At 27.9% G+C, this 17187-nt stretch overlaps 1 protein-coding gene across 1 annotated transcript; it reads right to left on the minus strand.

The window, feature by feature from the left end:
* Nucleotides 1–16349: 16349 nt before the first annotated feature.
* On the minus strand, nt 16350–16976 carry LOC139425153 (acetylcholine receptor subunit alpha-type acr-16-like). The gene has a single exon (XM_071178636.1). The coding sequence runs from the start codon at nt 16948–16950 to the stop codon at nt 16480–16482; it is 471 nt and encodes a 156-aa protein (XP_071034737.1). The 5' UTR covers nt 16951–16976; the 3' UTR covers nt 16350–16479.
* Nucleotides 16977–17187: the final 211 nt, after the last annotated feature.

The following is a 17187-nucleotide window of genomic DNA, read 5'->3' on the forward strand; positions in this document are numbered from 1 at the left end:
TTTCAAAGAGACTATGCAATAACGATAGACTAAAACTGTCGTTGCAAACTTTGAAATTAATGTTTTCTTTTTCTATCATGTATTTTATATTTCTATCTTATTCGAATAGCAAACATCATATTTAATCAAAATCTTTTTTCAAAATCTACTACTACCATCGTGTTTTATTTACAAACATTTTTTTTCGCAATGTTTATTTGGATATAAGGGACTCGAAAACATCCGCTGCGAATGTTTGCAAAACATTATCACGTTTGATTACCGTTTGTTTTCTAAATAAGAATTTATTGCTTCCGCTGCGTATTTCTGTCTTCAGAATCATGGTAAGTGTTCCTTTGAAAATAAACGCAAATATATTGCAACGTTATTACGGCGAAATTTCACGCTTCGAGTAAAGCAAAATAAGCCAGTTCTCATCTTTCTTGCGCAAAAGGAGGTTCAATAAATATCCCAGCTAATGTTCGAGAACAAACAGCGGCTCGTACACAATTTTGAACCTGTCTGTGAGTAATCATCCTCTTTGCAAAATTACTTCCGAGTCGAGAAAGACTGAGTTTTATATTAGTTCTTTCTAAAGAAGGTGCATTTGAAGCTTAAGGCAAACTGCTTATATATGTGTGTTTAGTATATATTTATTTCAAAAGGAAGATGCTATAAATATTTGATCCGGTGTCTCCGAAAACTGAATAGTGCTTAAGGTTGCTTTAAGGATGAATTGAAAGAATTTGTTCTCTGATTAATTCCAATATTCCTTTCATAATGCGAAATTATTAACATTTATGTAACGTTTGAGTGACGTTAATCTCGAAAGATTTAATTCATAGTTTAATGCAAATTAGGATTTTATTTATTCATTAGTAAAATTTTGTATCGAATTGGGAAAATTGTGAGTTTTGAATTCATTGTGAATTAGATTTTCAACAAGGTTTCACTATGTAACATTTTGAGACACTTTAAAAATGTCATTCAGGAATATAATATAACAAAAATTTATATTCAAAGTAAATATTTAAAACGCATCATTACGAATATATATTTGCGGTTTAGTTCGAATAGTACTTATGATGCTCAGTCGCATTAATATTACCTCTACCTTCCTTACACGTTCGCGTGAAATAATTATAGACTAATCATTAGTCTATTATATTATTAGTCTGTGGAAATAACTAATAACAAAAAATATGTAGTTGCACTAGTATTGGAGTTCATATTGCATAAAGTGACCTTCAAATATGTTTGTTTGTGTTTGCAGACTAAAGATGAAAGCAGACTTTTTCTCGAAATTCCTCAAAAAGTAGTGACCCTCGGGGTACCGGTACTTTTTATATAGCACCAAGAAAGACAAGAGATGTCACAACAAAATTTATTTTGTAGATAACATGTTGACCAAGTATCAAATGACTAAATTTATAGACTTCCTACCAAAATCAGTAGCTAGAGTAGCCGCCATTGTTGGAGATCACCACCGCCACACGCCTCGGTATGATTCAAAGAGACTTTGGATGTGTTCTTGGGGTACAGCAAACCAAGTAGCTTCCACGCGTTGCCAAAGTTGATCTGGTGTGGCAGCTGGGGATGTAATCTGGGTCAATCGTTGAGCCATCATGGACCACATGTTTTCTATCGGCGAAAGATCCGGAGAGCGAGCTGGCCAGGGAAGCAATTCAATCTGGCGATTCCTGAAAGAGTGGTCCTGAAAGAGTGGATACCACTTCTGGAGAACGCACTAGGTCTGTTCATGTGTGCACACTTGTACAGCTCATTGGAAATTAAAAAAAAAAAGAAAAAAAGAAAAGAAAAAAAATTGAATTTTCTCGAAATCGTAAAACAAATGGTCTTCTTCAAATTTTTTTCAGTTCGTATCAGTTAGTATCAGGGTTCGCATGGTTTTAATCACTTGATTTAAGTCAAAATTTGAACCACCTGATTTTTCACAGAATTCTCCGATTTAAATAAATTGGGGTTTTGATTTAAATCACATTAATTTAAAAAAATGATTTTTTAAAAAAAAAATATTAATTTAACTATAAAATATTTTTTGTTCAATATACTTAATGCATTCCATAGAGTGCGATTTTTAAGAAAAAAAATCTAACTTTAGTAATAATGAAGGTTTTATTAAGGGATAATTATTTAGGTCAATTATAATATTTATAGGCATACTCCTTTCACTGTTTTATTAAAAAGTATTGACTTAAATAAATAATGAATAACTTTAAAAAAAATAATTATTTAAATAAACTGATTTTTAAAAAATATTATTTTATGTATAAAATATTTTTTCATGTAATAGAATTAAAATCTATTTAGGTATGATTTTTGTTAAAGTCTTATTTTAATGCGAAGCCGGCCAGGTGACAGAGCGGTTAGCATGCCTGACTGTGAAGCCAATGGTTGCGGGTTCCAATCCCGCTTAGGACATGGATCTTTCTCTTTGTGTGTTGTTCTCTTTTGTGTGAATGCTGCCCATCCTATAAACGGGTATCTGTGGTAGAGTGACGTGGGTAATGTTTCTCGCCTCCGTGACGTAGGTTCACAGGTGCCCACCGGGTAACGTTAAATGAGCAACACTTCCGGCATCTTTCGAGGTGAAAAATGAAAGTTCAGTGTCTGAGGTGGAAAAAAATATTTTATTGAGAATGAAGATTTCATACTAAGGAATGAGACATTGGAGAAAAATTAGTAAAAAATTGGAAAAAAACATGACAATCAAAGCTGACGTCATCAGGGGGTTCCATTCTTGAATTGTCATAAAATGCAAAGCTTTTCTATCGAGAAAAGCTAAGACAAAAGTAAAAAAATTATCTTTCTCTGTACCCCAAAAGTTTTGCCTAGGTTCAGAAAAATACAAGAATAAATAGAGAAATATGTTATACAATACTGTAAATTACAGAAGCATAAAGCAGTAGAATTCCTACTGTATTTGTCTTTTCGTTTATTCTACTGTTTCATGCTTCTGTAATTTACTGTATTATATAACATATTTCTCTATTTATTCTTGTATTTTTCTGGATCTGGGCAAAACTTTTGGGATACAAAGAAAGAGAATTTTTTGACTTTTGTCTTAGCTTTTCTCGATAGAAAAAGTTTTGCATTTTATGACAATTCAAGGCTGGTATCCCCTGATGACGTCAGCTTTGATTGTCGTGTTTTTTTCCAATTTTTTACTAATTTTTCTTCTGTGTCTCATTTGTTTAATTCCTTTTGGTTTCTTTGCTGCTAAGAGCATTTTTCCATTTGGATGTTTTAACCTTTTTAATCTTTTTAATTTTTTTATTTTTGCAATANATATGTTATACAATACTGTAAATTACAGAAGCATAAAGCAGTAGAATTCCTACTGTATTTGTCTTGTCGTTTATTCTACTGTTTTATGCTTCTATAATTTACAGTGATTTACAGTAATTAAAATGTGACTGAATATAAAAGTAATAGATATGCTAAGAGTGGCATGTAACTTAAAAATTATAATATTTCATTAAGTGTATGCAGAAGAATTTTCTGGCAAAAAAAAAAAAACACTTTATAGCCACTTAGTTTTAAGCTTTTTCAATTCAGGAATTTTTAAACTTATTAAATATTTAGTTCATGTATATCAACATCAACCAGAGTAACTTAAAATATTTAAATACTTGCTTTTTTCAGGTACGTTTTCAGATCTAAATTAATTTACTTTTCATTAAGTATCTAATTCTCAGAGAGTCTTCTAATCATTAGCATTCATAACAGATTGAAAAATATGATATGGTTTTATCTATTCAATAGCTAATTTATAATAATTAAATAATTTTAACCATTTTAGTAAAATAAAAATTAGCTAAAATATTGTTTTTAAGAAATATTAAATATTACTATTACATTTTATCAGATGTTTCGATTGGCAAATTAGAAAAAAACCCATCTGAACAAAGTAAAAAAATCCGATTTAAATCAAATAAATCCGTTTTTTTTCAAAATTTTTAATATTTTTTTAAATTTTTGCCAACTGTATGAAAATGTTTGGATTTAATACTAACATTTACTTATTGAAATTACAAATTTTTAGTAAATTCTGTCATTGAAGAATGTAAATTTAAATTCACTTTTTTAAATGAATAATAGTTTAGGTGTTTGGCAAAACGGGCTCCTTTAAGAAATATTTTCTTAAATTGTTAAGTTTTAGTAATATTTGCATTAAAAAATGCAAAAAAATAATACATAATATGAAAGATGAAAAAGTAATTAAACGTTAAAAAGAACTTTGTCATACTGAAATAAAATAGCGTTTTTAAAGTGGAAATATTCAAAATTTTTCATAACTTCTTCTCATTCTTCTTTTTTAAATGACATTTTGAGAGCTTTATGATAATTGATTCTTAAGTTCTCGACGAAAATTTTTCTTTAATTGGATAGTTTCTTTTATTCAAGGGGAAAATTATATTTAAGTATTCAGAAAAAAAAATTGTTAGTTTTTAAGAAATGTTATTGCAAAACCATTTTTTTACTCATTTAAAGAAAAAAAAAGATCTTTTTTAAGATTTGTTTATGTTCTTTGGCATTAATTTAAAGTTATTTTTTATTTTTTAGGCTTTCTTGTTTTGTATGATTTCTTTAAAATAATTTTTGCAGATACCAATGACAAAATTTTTCCTACAGTTTTTGCTTTTAATTATCTTTTTCCTAAAAGAAGTTCCATTATTAGTCAGATATAAGTCATGACTGTCTGATGATTTCGAATTTTTAATTTTTCCGAAAAATTTAAAACAAATATTCAGACTTTATTATTTTCTCCATAATTCTATTTCCAAATTTCCATTCCAATGTGAAAGCTAAGTTATTTTCTTACCTTAATTTTAAATATGTATCTCGAATCAAGTAGATATTCTTTATTACAATTTAGCTTACATTTTTTATAAAATAGCTTAATTTGCAAAAAAAAAAAAAAAAAAAAAAAATATTCTTCCATACGTCCAATGATTTCCATTTTTTAAGGCTTTAAGCTGGTGATTTTATTAAAATCAAAAGGTTAAAGTTTGCAGCAGTGAGTAGTAGTAATTTCGTGTGAGTTTTATCATACTTAAAACGCTTTCAGAGTTAAGGTTTATTCTATTTGGGTCGGTAGTTCGAAGTTGAAATCAAGCCTAGAGGACGAATCATAAGTTTGTATTTGGTCCCGTAGTAGTAGTATTTGTAGAGTCAGTCTTTATTTATTTTGCAGTCTTTATTTATTTTCCTATTAGAGACAGTTTGAGAAACATCCCCGAAGAAGATTTACCATCACAATTTTGACCCTCTGCAGAAGAGATAGTTCCCCCACTTTCTTAGTCCGACGTCCTGCATGCAGAATATTGTACTTTACGGTAGAATAGTTTAACGAGGACCTATACCAGACACCATAATTTCGTTGCATTCGTAAGTTGTTCAGAATGGGCACCCACACGCTCACTGACCACTGCCAGTGAAGTTTATCTTCAGTGTGCTACTAGGAATCATGTCTTGCAATCCACTATGGAGCGTAAGTGCTGCAAATAAAATAAATTGCATGTTACTTATTTGGTTGTGAGCTAAGGGTCATGGGTTTGATCCTGTTTAATTTATAAATCGACGCGCATATTCGCCAAAATGTTTTCACATTTATGGTAAAAAGCCAGAAGTGGTTTTTTTCTCTGACGTTAATTACGTAATCTGAAAGAGGTCAAAATGGAGTGACTCGTTTTTTCCCCTCAAATGTGAAAGATGAACCTTATGAGTGCTTGGGGCAAAAAAGACTTTTGAATCATTAGCTTATTTTTATGACTTAAGTAATGAAATTTTTTATGCTTAAAATGATAAAAAAATTGCGTGATAGAGTATCGTAGAATGCAAGAAAAGACTCGGTTTCTTTTTCTCTCATGTTGTAGTGCAAGTAATGCTGAAATTACCTGCGAAATTCTAAAAATGTTTCAATTTTGATAAAATAGTCAACAAAGCACAGTTAAACACCGTTGGAAAGTTTTTGGAAAATGGTTAAATAACAATTTATTTAATCGTTATTATATCTAATTCAATGCAAAACAATCAAATTACCATAAGAAGATGGTATTCAAACAGTAAACTGTGAGAAAAGTGTTTGTTAACTATTTTCAATAATACGGTAAAGAAAAACAGAATTTTATATGCATTAATTAGGCCCATAACCAATGATAGTCTAACGTACTTTCAACGAAAACTGGAAGCTAAGACATGTGAGGAGAATTACTAATTCATATTATATTTTTCATCATCGGACGCGCAACACAATAGCAATGCTCAACAATTTTATAGTAATAAGTGCACGTGAAGCCAATTAGTTCCTTTTAGCTGGTACATATTTAAACCGGGAGAGCTAATCTATCAATCTAAACACCGGATAAGCGGGAGTTAGTATCCCAGTGTTTGAGGCAACAATATTTCCCCCATTCTTTCATCCTTTGAGGAATTACCAGTATTTTGTACTCTTCAGTTGGTCATTTTGGATTATTGGAATTACAGCATTGCTTTAAAAGGTTTGAAAGGTTTTTTTTTCAGAATAAAGTAATATAAATGAAGATATATTTTGAGTTTTAAATTTTTTGGATATATAATACAAAATATGATAGCAGTAATTTGTTATAATTTCAAAATCAAATTAAAATCTTTGTTTTTCACGAATTAAATTTTCTTCAATTTTGATGTATATGAATAATTTATTAATTAATATGATTAACTATTCTTTTAAACCGTCTATAATATTTTAAATCATATTAAATTAGAATGGAAGCTTTAACTTCATTACATATTGAACGGTATTGGACTTGTATTTCTATCAACAAATATCTATTTTATGAAATTAAAGCCTTCTTACGCATCTTTTCTTGATGTTTTTCCTCATCTAATGGAAAAGAAAAATATTTCGAAAGCATTTCCCAGAAAACTCTCCTTTCAGGATATTGATTTAAGCAGCTCTTGTAGAAATGAAACGGAGCGATATATTTCTTTTCTCACATAGTTTTATCAAATATGTTTTCCTATTTTCAAAAGTGGAAAAAAACCTAAATTTCCCTATAAAACGATATAGATTTATTTTCGTCTTAAAAACTGAAAAAAACGTACATTTTTATAGATATTATTTAATGATTTACTTTTATGCCATAAAGAATTGAATAAACTCTTTACTTGTAAAGAATAACAATTTTACAATGCAAGTAATTTCAGCAGATTTTGAGAAATTTTCTTATTTATGCTGCCAGTTCCTTTCGTGGGAAAAAAAACAGTTCCCATGATTGTAACAAATTTCAGCAAAATTAGAGTCGACCGTTAGGGTTATATTATAAAGATTTCTGACTTAATTCGGCTATGTACACTCTTTTTTTGTGATGGTTATTACAACATCATCGTATCACAATATCATCGGTTGTAACATCAGACTATGGAGGCATAGGTCCCTGGTTCGGCCTCAGCCAATGACTACAGTACTGCAAAGTTTTTATTCCAGTAATGCATTTTATATGCAGTTTTGGCTTATTTTTCTCTCAAATTTGTTTAAAATTAGAAAACGCAGTTTTACACTCTACTCTCAATGGTACTTGGAACTAGGATGCTTCTGTTAGGCCACAAGCAATGACTTTTAATTGCAAACTTCATAAGTGAATATCTCAGGAGTTGCTAGAGAAAAACGGTTCAAATTTAAAATTTCTACAAAGCCGCAATCCATTTTAAATTTTCAGTGAAAAATTTTTTTAAGTCATTGTATTGAAATGATACTTGTTTAAAACGCTACTCTTTTTTCATAATATTATTTTCATTATTTTATTAAAACAAATTCAAAATAAAGAAGATTAAAAATGAGAAAAAATTCTTAAAAATACAATTAAAAAATTAAGACAATATATTAATGCTGGGTGATCTGGGTTGACAAAAAACACCCCTCTCGTATTCCTTCTAAATTGGTGCCAGGGGGAATAAACATGCAATTATATCATTCCTCGATAGATTGCAGTATTACACTGTCATTTATCGGTTGACCTTGATTTGACAAACAAATCGCTGAAGTGCTAAACAACGTTTACATCCGAACAGTAGTTAGCTTTTAAAAGCATCACGTTACTTTACGATCAATGATCATATATTTTACATGAAAAAAATATATGGGCAGATTTGTATTCACGATAGCTTTGCGAGCATAAATTTATTTACAAGATCTGTGACTGGAACACTTTTTGACAGTCATTGACAGTAATCTAGTGGTGGTATTTAAATGCAGTAAATCCTATTATACTTCTTTTTATGGTTTTGATTTGAAGAAGATTGCACTTTGCTATTAAAAATGTTTCATAAAGCGTACAATAAAGATATCTTTATGATTAAGAAATATCCAAAGTTACTATAACATATTTTTTACATTGAGCGTTTGTAACAAACTGCCCTCCCAGAAATAAAATTCTTATTTTTCGTGATTAAACCGCCCGAAAGCCGTATTTTGTTAGATTTTAAAATAATTTTAAGCACAGGGCATATATCACTTTTCTTCAAAAGAAATAACCTGGGCTCGGATCTCGTCAATAGTCGGTCGATTCGAATACTGCTGACGACTTGCACTAACCATAATGCTGGTGCGAAATATCCATACTGATGGATGCATCAAGGGTCAGAGTCTTCTTGCCATTCTATTAACGGTGCGGGTTTTTGTATTTTCCTTGTACATGTAAAGAAAAGGCAGATTAGTTACATCACAAAAGAGTTTATCTCAATGCTCGATCCAAAAGATCCCTCGTCCTTAGGCTTGGGTTTTATGAAGTTAAATATTGATAGCCGCAAATCCAATAAGGGATAACTATTCAATGTCTGAGTTAATGCAAAACAAACACAATTATTTCATCATGAAATCTCGTGATTTTAAGGAAAAATCGAATATAAAAAATCTTTCTTGGTTCTTGTGTGTACACTCTTAGAAATTTCTCAGCAAAAATTCCAATGTAACAATTTTTTTGATAGTTATTTTACCATATTTAAACAAAGCAGTCAAATAACCATAAATAAGCTGACATTCAAACTGTTAACTGTGAGAAAAATAGTTTATCAACTGTTTTAACCTAATACGGCTAAACAGCCAGAATTTTATCGCAACAGATAGTTCCACCTAATGAAGCCACTTTGTTGCTTTGTTGCTGTGCACGCTGCACAGCATTGTGGCATGATACGAGGGTTAATGTGCTTTGCTGTCACGTATTCTTCCCGGGTTTGATTCCTAGCAGTGGCTGGTTTCCTTTAACAAATGCTGTATTTTTTTTATTTTATTGTGGCGATTGATATGCTGCAATAAGTCAAATTTTGACAGATTTTAATTCTCAAATATGTAAAGACAGTAATTCCCGCAATAAGGTGAAATATCAGCTTGTTAGCTTTCGTTAAAAATGGTTTTTGTCAGAACTAAGAAGACTTTATAGATTTTAAAAATTTATTTTTCATAAAGTATTTAGACAATTGTTTTAATGTTTTTAATTCAGCTAAACTATTTTCTGTGTTTTCATATGACTATCTTAAACAGTGTTCGATCGAGATTTTGTTCTTAAATGAAACAACCGTAAGTTATAATCGAAAAAATTTCATCGCCATATTTAAATTGGATTTTTTTTAGTATATGAACATACGAAAATATGAATGTATGAAAATATGAAAAAAATGAAGACATGAATATATAAACATTTGAATATAGAAACATGTAAATGAATGAAGTATATTAGAAATTTGGAAAAAGGAGGGCGATGAATGAATATGAATGTTTTCTGTAAGTTAAAATAAATTGAGTCTGGTATTTGAGAAATTTATTTGAATAATTACTTGAAAAATAAAAAGAATTCATCAACAATAAAATTTCTGAAAGAAAGACTGTACATTATACAAATATCTTGTAAATTAGATACTTCTTTAAATAATATAAGTAAAACAAATATAAAACAGCTTATAACAAATTTTACAATCAATCATAATCCAAAAAAAGTATTATAATGTTGGCGTTCCATTCCTATGTTTTGCTATACTACAACCATTAAATTCAGTGATATTGTTTTTTACTGAATAAATTAATAAATGCCCTATTCAACATTAATCAAAGGTAAGAATCTCTCAATAAAAATTACAGTAATTTCTACTGTTTACTGAAAAAAAGGTTACCATTATATAATAAATTTTAATTCCCTTGTTGTTTTATGATAAAGAAAATAAAAAATTTAGACTGCATTTAATCTTTATTAAATGGGTACGTTATTTTAGCTTGTACATAGCAGAAACATCTGGACCAATTTGCTGTGAAAAATTATCAACACTCTGAGTGCCAGTTCTTTTTACCGTAAACTTTTACGGAACAAAAAAAAGCTGACATACTGTAAATTTTATATTAATATTTATTGTAAAACCACTGAATCATTGTAATTAAATAAATATTACGGTATGTAATTTTACAATAAAAATGGATTTTACTGTAAACTGATTTTATGGATAGTGCCCTTTAGGAGGTGCTAGTACATTTTACCATAATTTTTACAAAGTAGGCGTTATTCAGTGATTGATTGCTTTTTCTTAAATTAACAAAAAAACTTGAATTAAACAGTGTTGAAAATACAGACTCTTAGCACGATAATGACAAAATTAAAAGAGTTAACAAAACTGACCATTTATTCTTTATTTATTTATGTATTTTATTCCATTGCATATATTTAATTTCATGATCAATTACAGTTAATTGCATTCCCTGTTAGATATCAGGATACATATTTAATAAATGCTAAATGATTATAATTTTAATTTGTTTTTATACAAAAAGAAAGCGGTGAAAATTTCTTCTAACTATTATTTTTTACAGCATTTATAATTTTGTTTATATTTCCTTAAAGTATCTTAGAATAATATTTTCCTATGTTTATGGTATAGGTTAATTCTTAATAAATTAGATTTTTGATGGAATATTTAAATATCACCTAAAGCTATTAAAATTTAGCTATTTAATTTGAATAATATAATTATAAAGAATATTCAAAACTTCACATTGTCATAGGTGCTAAAATTTCATCTGAATACCTTACAAAAGGTAATAATTTATGAAAATATTATCTTTTGTTGTTTTTTTTTATTTTGAATTAATGTTCAAAAAGTGCCTGTAGCGTTGAGCCTTAGTTGTGTTACGAATTTGAAAAAATTATAAAAGGTAATTTTAATTGAACTTTGATAAAAACATTTCTTGTTTGTTTACAGTGAAAAACTCGGTTTTGAATTTGGCTTTAACTTTTTTAGATAGCTCTCTTTTTAGCAGTATTATATTGCTAATAAGATTCCATTGAATAGATTTTAACTCATTGAATGGATTCTATATGAAATTAAGTTCCAAAAATATAAATTACATTGAAATTGAAACCTAATTTCTATTATAAAACATATCTGAAAAAAATGTATTTGCAAGTTACGCATAAAAACATACAATTGTATTTTCTTCAGAGAAGTAAACTACAAAATACAACAAACAATAAACTATACAATAGCATACAAAAAATATTAAATAATGCATTTGTTGAATATATTTTTACGTAACTTGCATTTTAAACAAAAATGCTTTTGAAATAATTCTTTTAAAATTTTTTATGAAATATATAGGTTTTACTTTAATTTTTTTAAATTTAAATTTTTTAATTTGCTAACTAAAATTTGATAAAAATAAGAATGATTTGAACTCATTTCAACTGTAAATTCTGACCTGTAAATTTTAAAAAGTAGTACAATCATTGGCTCTATAGTAAAACTATAGTTTGCGTTACAACCGTTATATGCTTAATACGTTTCAAATCATTATTTTTGAAACGAAAAGAAAACGTAATAGTATAACTTTTCAAACTATTTAATTTTCAAAGTAATTTTTGATTATAGTTATAGAGTTAGTAAAGTTCGGGCAGCTATTAAAGTGTCTGACAAAAGTAGGATTTTGACTTAAGTTTTCAGTCTAACAGTTGGAATTTTGACTATTTAAATATTTTAAACTATTAGTTATATTTCAAAAATGTACTAGAAAAGAGTTTGTACCTCGACACTTAAACTTTAAAGTTTATTTTTAAAAAATCTAACTTTAAAAAAGAGTGGTATAACAAGATATGTTGTCTAATATGAAAAATGTATTTTTAACATATTTCAACTATATTATCTATTTATCTTCACGTTACCTTACTATTGATAAAAAATATAGCTGCCTTGTATAGATTTTAATCACATTGTTCTAAAGAATTCTGCTATCTTTGTATTTTGATATAGTTTGGATTGTCAATTCGGTGGAGAAAAAGGAAATTATCTATAGACTCTATTACATTCAATTTATAAAAATCAAGTAAAACTAAATTATATAAGTGTATGATTGTTAACTTCAATACATTTAAAAGGATTCAAAAATCTATTTTACGTTGAGGTCGTACTTGCAGAATAGTATTATAAACATTAAATGGATCATCTGCTATAATTATATGCATCATGAACTATTACTCTACTTGTCGATATAATGCAGCTAATTATACAGCGATTCTCTGGTTTTAAAGTTTCAAATAATTTCTGAATCTATCATTAAATAAATTATAGTTTACAAAATTTTAGAGCAGCAGAATTCAGAGCTAGCATTTCTAGCGATGTTTGAATATTGTATATACATTGATGGGTTTTAGGAACTGAAGTATTTTGAGATGCAACTTTATTAGATTAGTTTATGTACTATCTTAAATACCTTATATATTCTTTAACTTAAACATATTTATTTAACCATCTTTAAAGGGAGTCTCAAAATTTACGCTGGATTCGAATTAAATAGAACTGTAATTATTCAGTGTAATCGAAAGAAAAACTGTTTTACGGCTGGTAGTTTAGGGTTAGAAAAAAAGCCGTCAATTAAGAACAACGCGTTTTCATCATTGAAAACCCATGAAACCAATCTTAGTACCGAACGAACAGTTTTCTAATCATGTTCTCTCCTGTTTCGGTGATCAGAATTGGCTCCCTAGATTGAGTGCTTTTTTTATGGGGTTATTCAGTGGTGTAAGTATGTCAACAAACCTACTTCCACCAGCATTGAAGGAGGATATTCAACGCTGCATCAATGAAATTTAGCCATATTTATGCAAAATGGTCATGGAAAATTTCAACAAAACCGTGTGCAAGTGCCAGCAAAGCCGTGGAGGTTATTTGCTCAATCTGCTACCTCGTAAAAAACAACCTTTATTCTCTGTACTTCATGTTTCAATAAAAAATATAAATAACTGAAACAATGTGTTTTTTGTTTAATTCAAATCTATAGTAAATTTTAGAACTCCCTTTAGAAGTATTTTTACACAAACAATATACAAGCAGAAATATTTATGATTGAAATATTTAAGTTTAAATTACTTTTTTTTCCGTATTCTTAGTTGATATTGATCCTTTAATATTTGTCTCTCACCAAGAATATCAAACATACAGTACAATAAACAACATTTATTGCAATGTAGAATATTTATTATATAAGCAACATTTGATTAAAATTTTTGTTGTTTTGAATACACTGAGCTTTTAAAGATTTCAAATTATAAAGTATCGATCTGTAGATTGTAATATATTTAAGCATATTTCAATACATTAAGACTTGTAGTTATGTATAGTTTATTGGCAAATGCGTTATTGATAAGTCACTAATTCATAAATAATTTCGAATGTATTGAACTTTTGATAAGTTGTAGATTAAGATATTTAAATCTGCATTGCAATAATCATTTATCGCAAATTATTTTAAATTAAATTTATTGTTTTTCTAATGAAAAAATGCTCACGATTAGGGTATCCGACTAGCTTCAATTTTTTTTCCTTCTAAATATTAATATGAAATTTAAAAGAAACTACTTTATATGCTTTATGATGTGTAAAAAGTTATAAAATTAGCAAACAATAATATTGTTAATTTTTTTAAATAGCATTTTTTGTTAAAAATAAGGCATTCTTTTGCATATACGCTAAACACTGAAAAAAATATTCTATCTCCTAAAGCAAAAATCCTTTGATAATTTTATTTAGAAGGCTATCAACTATGTTTTGAACTATTATGATATAAGCAAGTGCATATACTACTGAGTTAGGGACCAATGTAGTTAAAAAAGCAAATTTTTAAAAATTCCCTCAAGATTCTTTGAAAAAAAAAACATGCATAAAAATAAAATTCCAATTTTTTTCTCAGTCTGTAGTTTAAAACATGTCTGCCACAAAAATAGGAGATATCGTGCTTAAGGTTTTGTAAAATGTGAAAAAATTGCGATAAACGCATTTTAAGATTTGATATCACCAGTCTCTCCATTGTTATCCCCTTGCACAAAAACTGTTGTAACTTTTTAAATAATTGGAGTATAAACAAAAGTAAATGATTTTTGGAAAGCTAAGAGTACATGAATTATAAATTTATAATAAACTCAATTTAGAAAATTTTGTCCAAAATCAGGTTTTTGTACTAGTCAGATACCTTAAAATGTCCTAAGTTGAGTAACGATATTTCAGTTTCTCACAAAATTCTAAGCTTCTAATATTTGAAATTTTTAAGTCACTTAAACCGACATTGCAGTAAAGCAACATGTTTGCAAGGTAACATATTTATTACACGATCAACATTTAAAGATAATTTTTTATGGTTTTGAATACTTAAACTTTTAAGTATTTATAGAATATAAAGTATTGAAAATTTAAGCTCCGACAACAACATTTATTGCAATGTAGAATATTTATTATTAAAACATTATCTATTGATAAATTTAAAGTTTTAATCTTATAAGTTTAGTTTATAAAGCATATAAATATACATTCAATAATTAGAAATGATCTCTCGCTATTTTCAATTAAATTTACTGCTCTTCTAAGTGATTTATTGTGATTAAACTTTAAGTTAAAAATACAGGACTTTTTCCCCTCAGAACTTAAAATTTCTATATTTGTAGGTTATAAGAAATTGAACTCCACATTGCTATGAGCAACATTTATTGAAATTTTGAATATTTACTACAGACATAATATTAATTGATGATGTTTGTTTGTCATGAATTTTTAAATGAATTTTATTTGAAAATTTAAATATTCGAATGTTTGGAGATCTAAATATATTGGAACTAACCATAGAAAAAACATTTATTGCAATGTAGAACATTTATTATGTGAACGACATTTATTAATAATTTGCAGTTTGTTTCATAAACCGTCTAATACTTGCATGTTATAAGATATTGAAATCTACATTACCATACATGATATTTATTATAATGCAGAACTTTTATATCATATTAGCAATTCGTTTCGCATATATTATACTTATTTGTATTATATAAATATTTAAATCTACATTGCAATAAATAACATCCATCTTATACCTATTCTTAACTATATTTATTGTACTTCTAATATAATTGTTTTTAATTAAAGTTTAAATCGAATTACAACACTATTTTCTCTAAATATTAAATTTCCTATATTTGTAGGTTATAAGACATAGAAAAAACCATATTGCAATAATGAATATTTATTTCAATGTAGAATAATTACTACTGAAATAATATTTATTGATAATTTTTGTTTTGTTTGCATAAATATTTGAAAATTTAAATATTTAAATATTTGAAGATCATAAAGTACTGGAGCTCACATTAGAGAAAATAGCAATTATTGCCATGCATAACAGTTATTAAGTAAACGACATTTATTAATAATTTATAGTTTGTTTCATAAACCATCTAACACTTGTATATTGTAAGATATTTAAATCTACATTGCAATACATGATATTTATTTCAATGTAGTATTTCATGATATATTGGCAATTTGTTTCGTATGTATTATACTTATTTGTAGGTTATAAGATATTTAAATCTACATTGCAATAAATAACATTCATCTCACACTATTCTTAACTAAATTCATTGTACTTCTAATATGATTGTTTATGATTAAAGTTTAAGTTGAATTACAACCACCTTATTTCTCCGAATATTAAATTGAATTTCCTATATTTGTAAGATATAACATCTTGAAAACTACATTGCAATAAGCAATATTTATTGCAATGTAGAATATTTACAACTGAAATAATATTTATTGACAATTTTTGTTTATTTTGCATAAATATTTGAAAATTTAAATATTTAAATGTTTGAAGATCATAAAGTACTGGAGCTCACCTTAGAAGAAATAACATTCTTTTGCCATCTAGAACAGTTATTATATAAACGACATTTATTAATAATTTATAATTTGTTTCAAAAAGCATTTAATACTGGTATATTATAAGATATTAAAATCTACATTGCAATACATAATATTTATTGTAATGTAGAACTTTTATGATAATTATTCGCAATTTGTTTCGTATATATTATACTAAATTGTAGGTTATAAGATATTTAAATCTACATTGCAATAAATAACATTCATCTCACGCGACTCTTCAATAAATTTTAATCTTCTAATCAACGCTTAGGCCATTAAATGTGGTGCAGATCCCAGAGATAGCACTGTGGATGCCACAGTAAATACAGTGAAGCTAATCAGACAAATTCTATCGACAACCATGGCCGCAAATTGCCAGTCTGACACAACTTCTGCGTCTATATCATCCTTCCGGTATTTGGAAGTAATCGTTTTAAGCTCCCGTAAAATGGCAGAAAGTTCTACATCAGCGTGCATGCATGTATGGACCATGGATCCATGATTCGATCCTCCAATAAGAACATTAGAATAGCCTCGATCGGTCTGCCCTCTTTGCAATGCTGGGGATGATGAAGATGTTGCATTACCTGCTCGAAAGTCTTCCTCTCCGCTTGCACCACCGCCATCTATGATATTAGTGAGAAGGGTTCTGGATGAACGTTCTTTAAGCTCCATTTCTCTAATTTTGGTACTCCTGAAGAGATCCCTTCTGGTGACCTTGTGGCCAGGTCTTTGCATTCTGAGTAACCACGGTAGCCATAAAAGAAAGATTTTTCTAATCTGTGAAATAAAGTTTTGAATATAAATTGAATAGTTATATTAATAGTTAAAGCAAGATAACCCTATAACAATAAGATAACATCTACTGATATTCACAAATACTGCTTTATTTGCGAAGGTACTTCAAGAAACTAAATATCTTATAAATGCCTTAAATATTTCTCATATAAATGCCTTTACTTATCTTTCCATTAT

Source organism: Parasteatoda tepidariorum, chromosome 3 (genome assembly GCF_043381705.1).
Source record: "Parasteatoda tepidariorum isolate YZ-2023 chromosome 3, CAS_Ptep_4.0, whole genome shotgun sequence".
Lineage (NCBI taxonomy): Eukaryota > Metazoa > Arthropoda > Arachnida > Araneae > Theridiidae > Parasteatoda > Parasteatoda tepidariorum.

Coding starts and splice junctions, on each gene's coding strand:
- LOC139425153 (XM_071178636.1), bottom strand. CDS start 16,950: ATGCAAAGACCTGGCCACAAGGTCACCAGAAGGGATCTCTTCAGGAGT.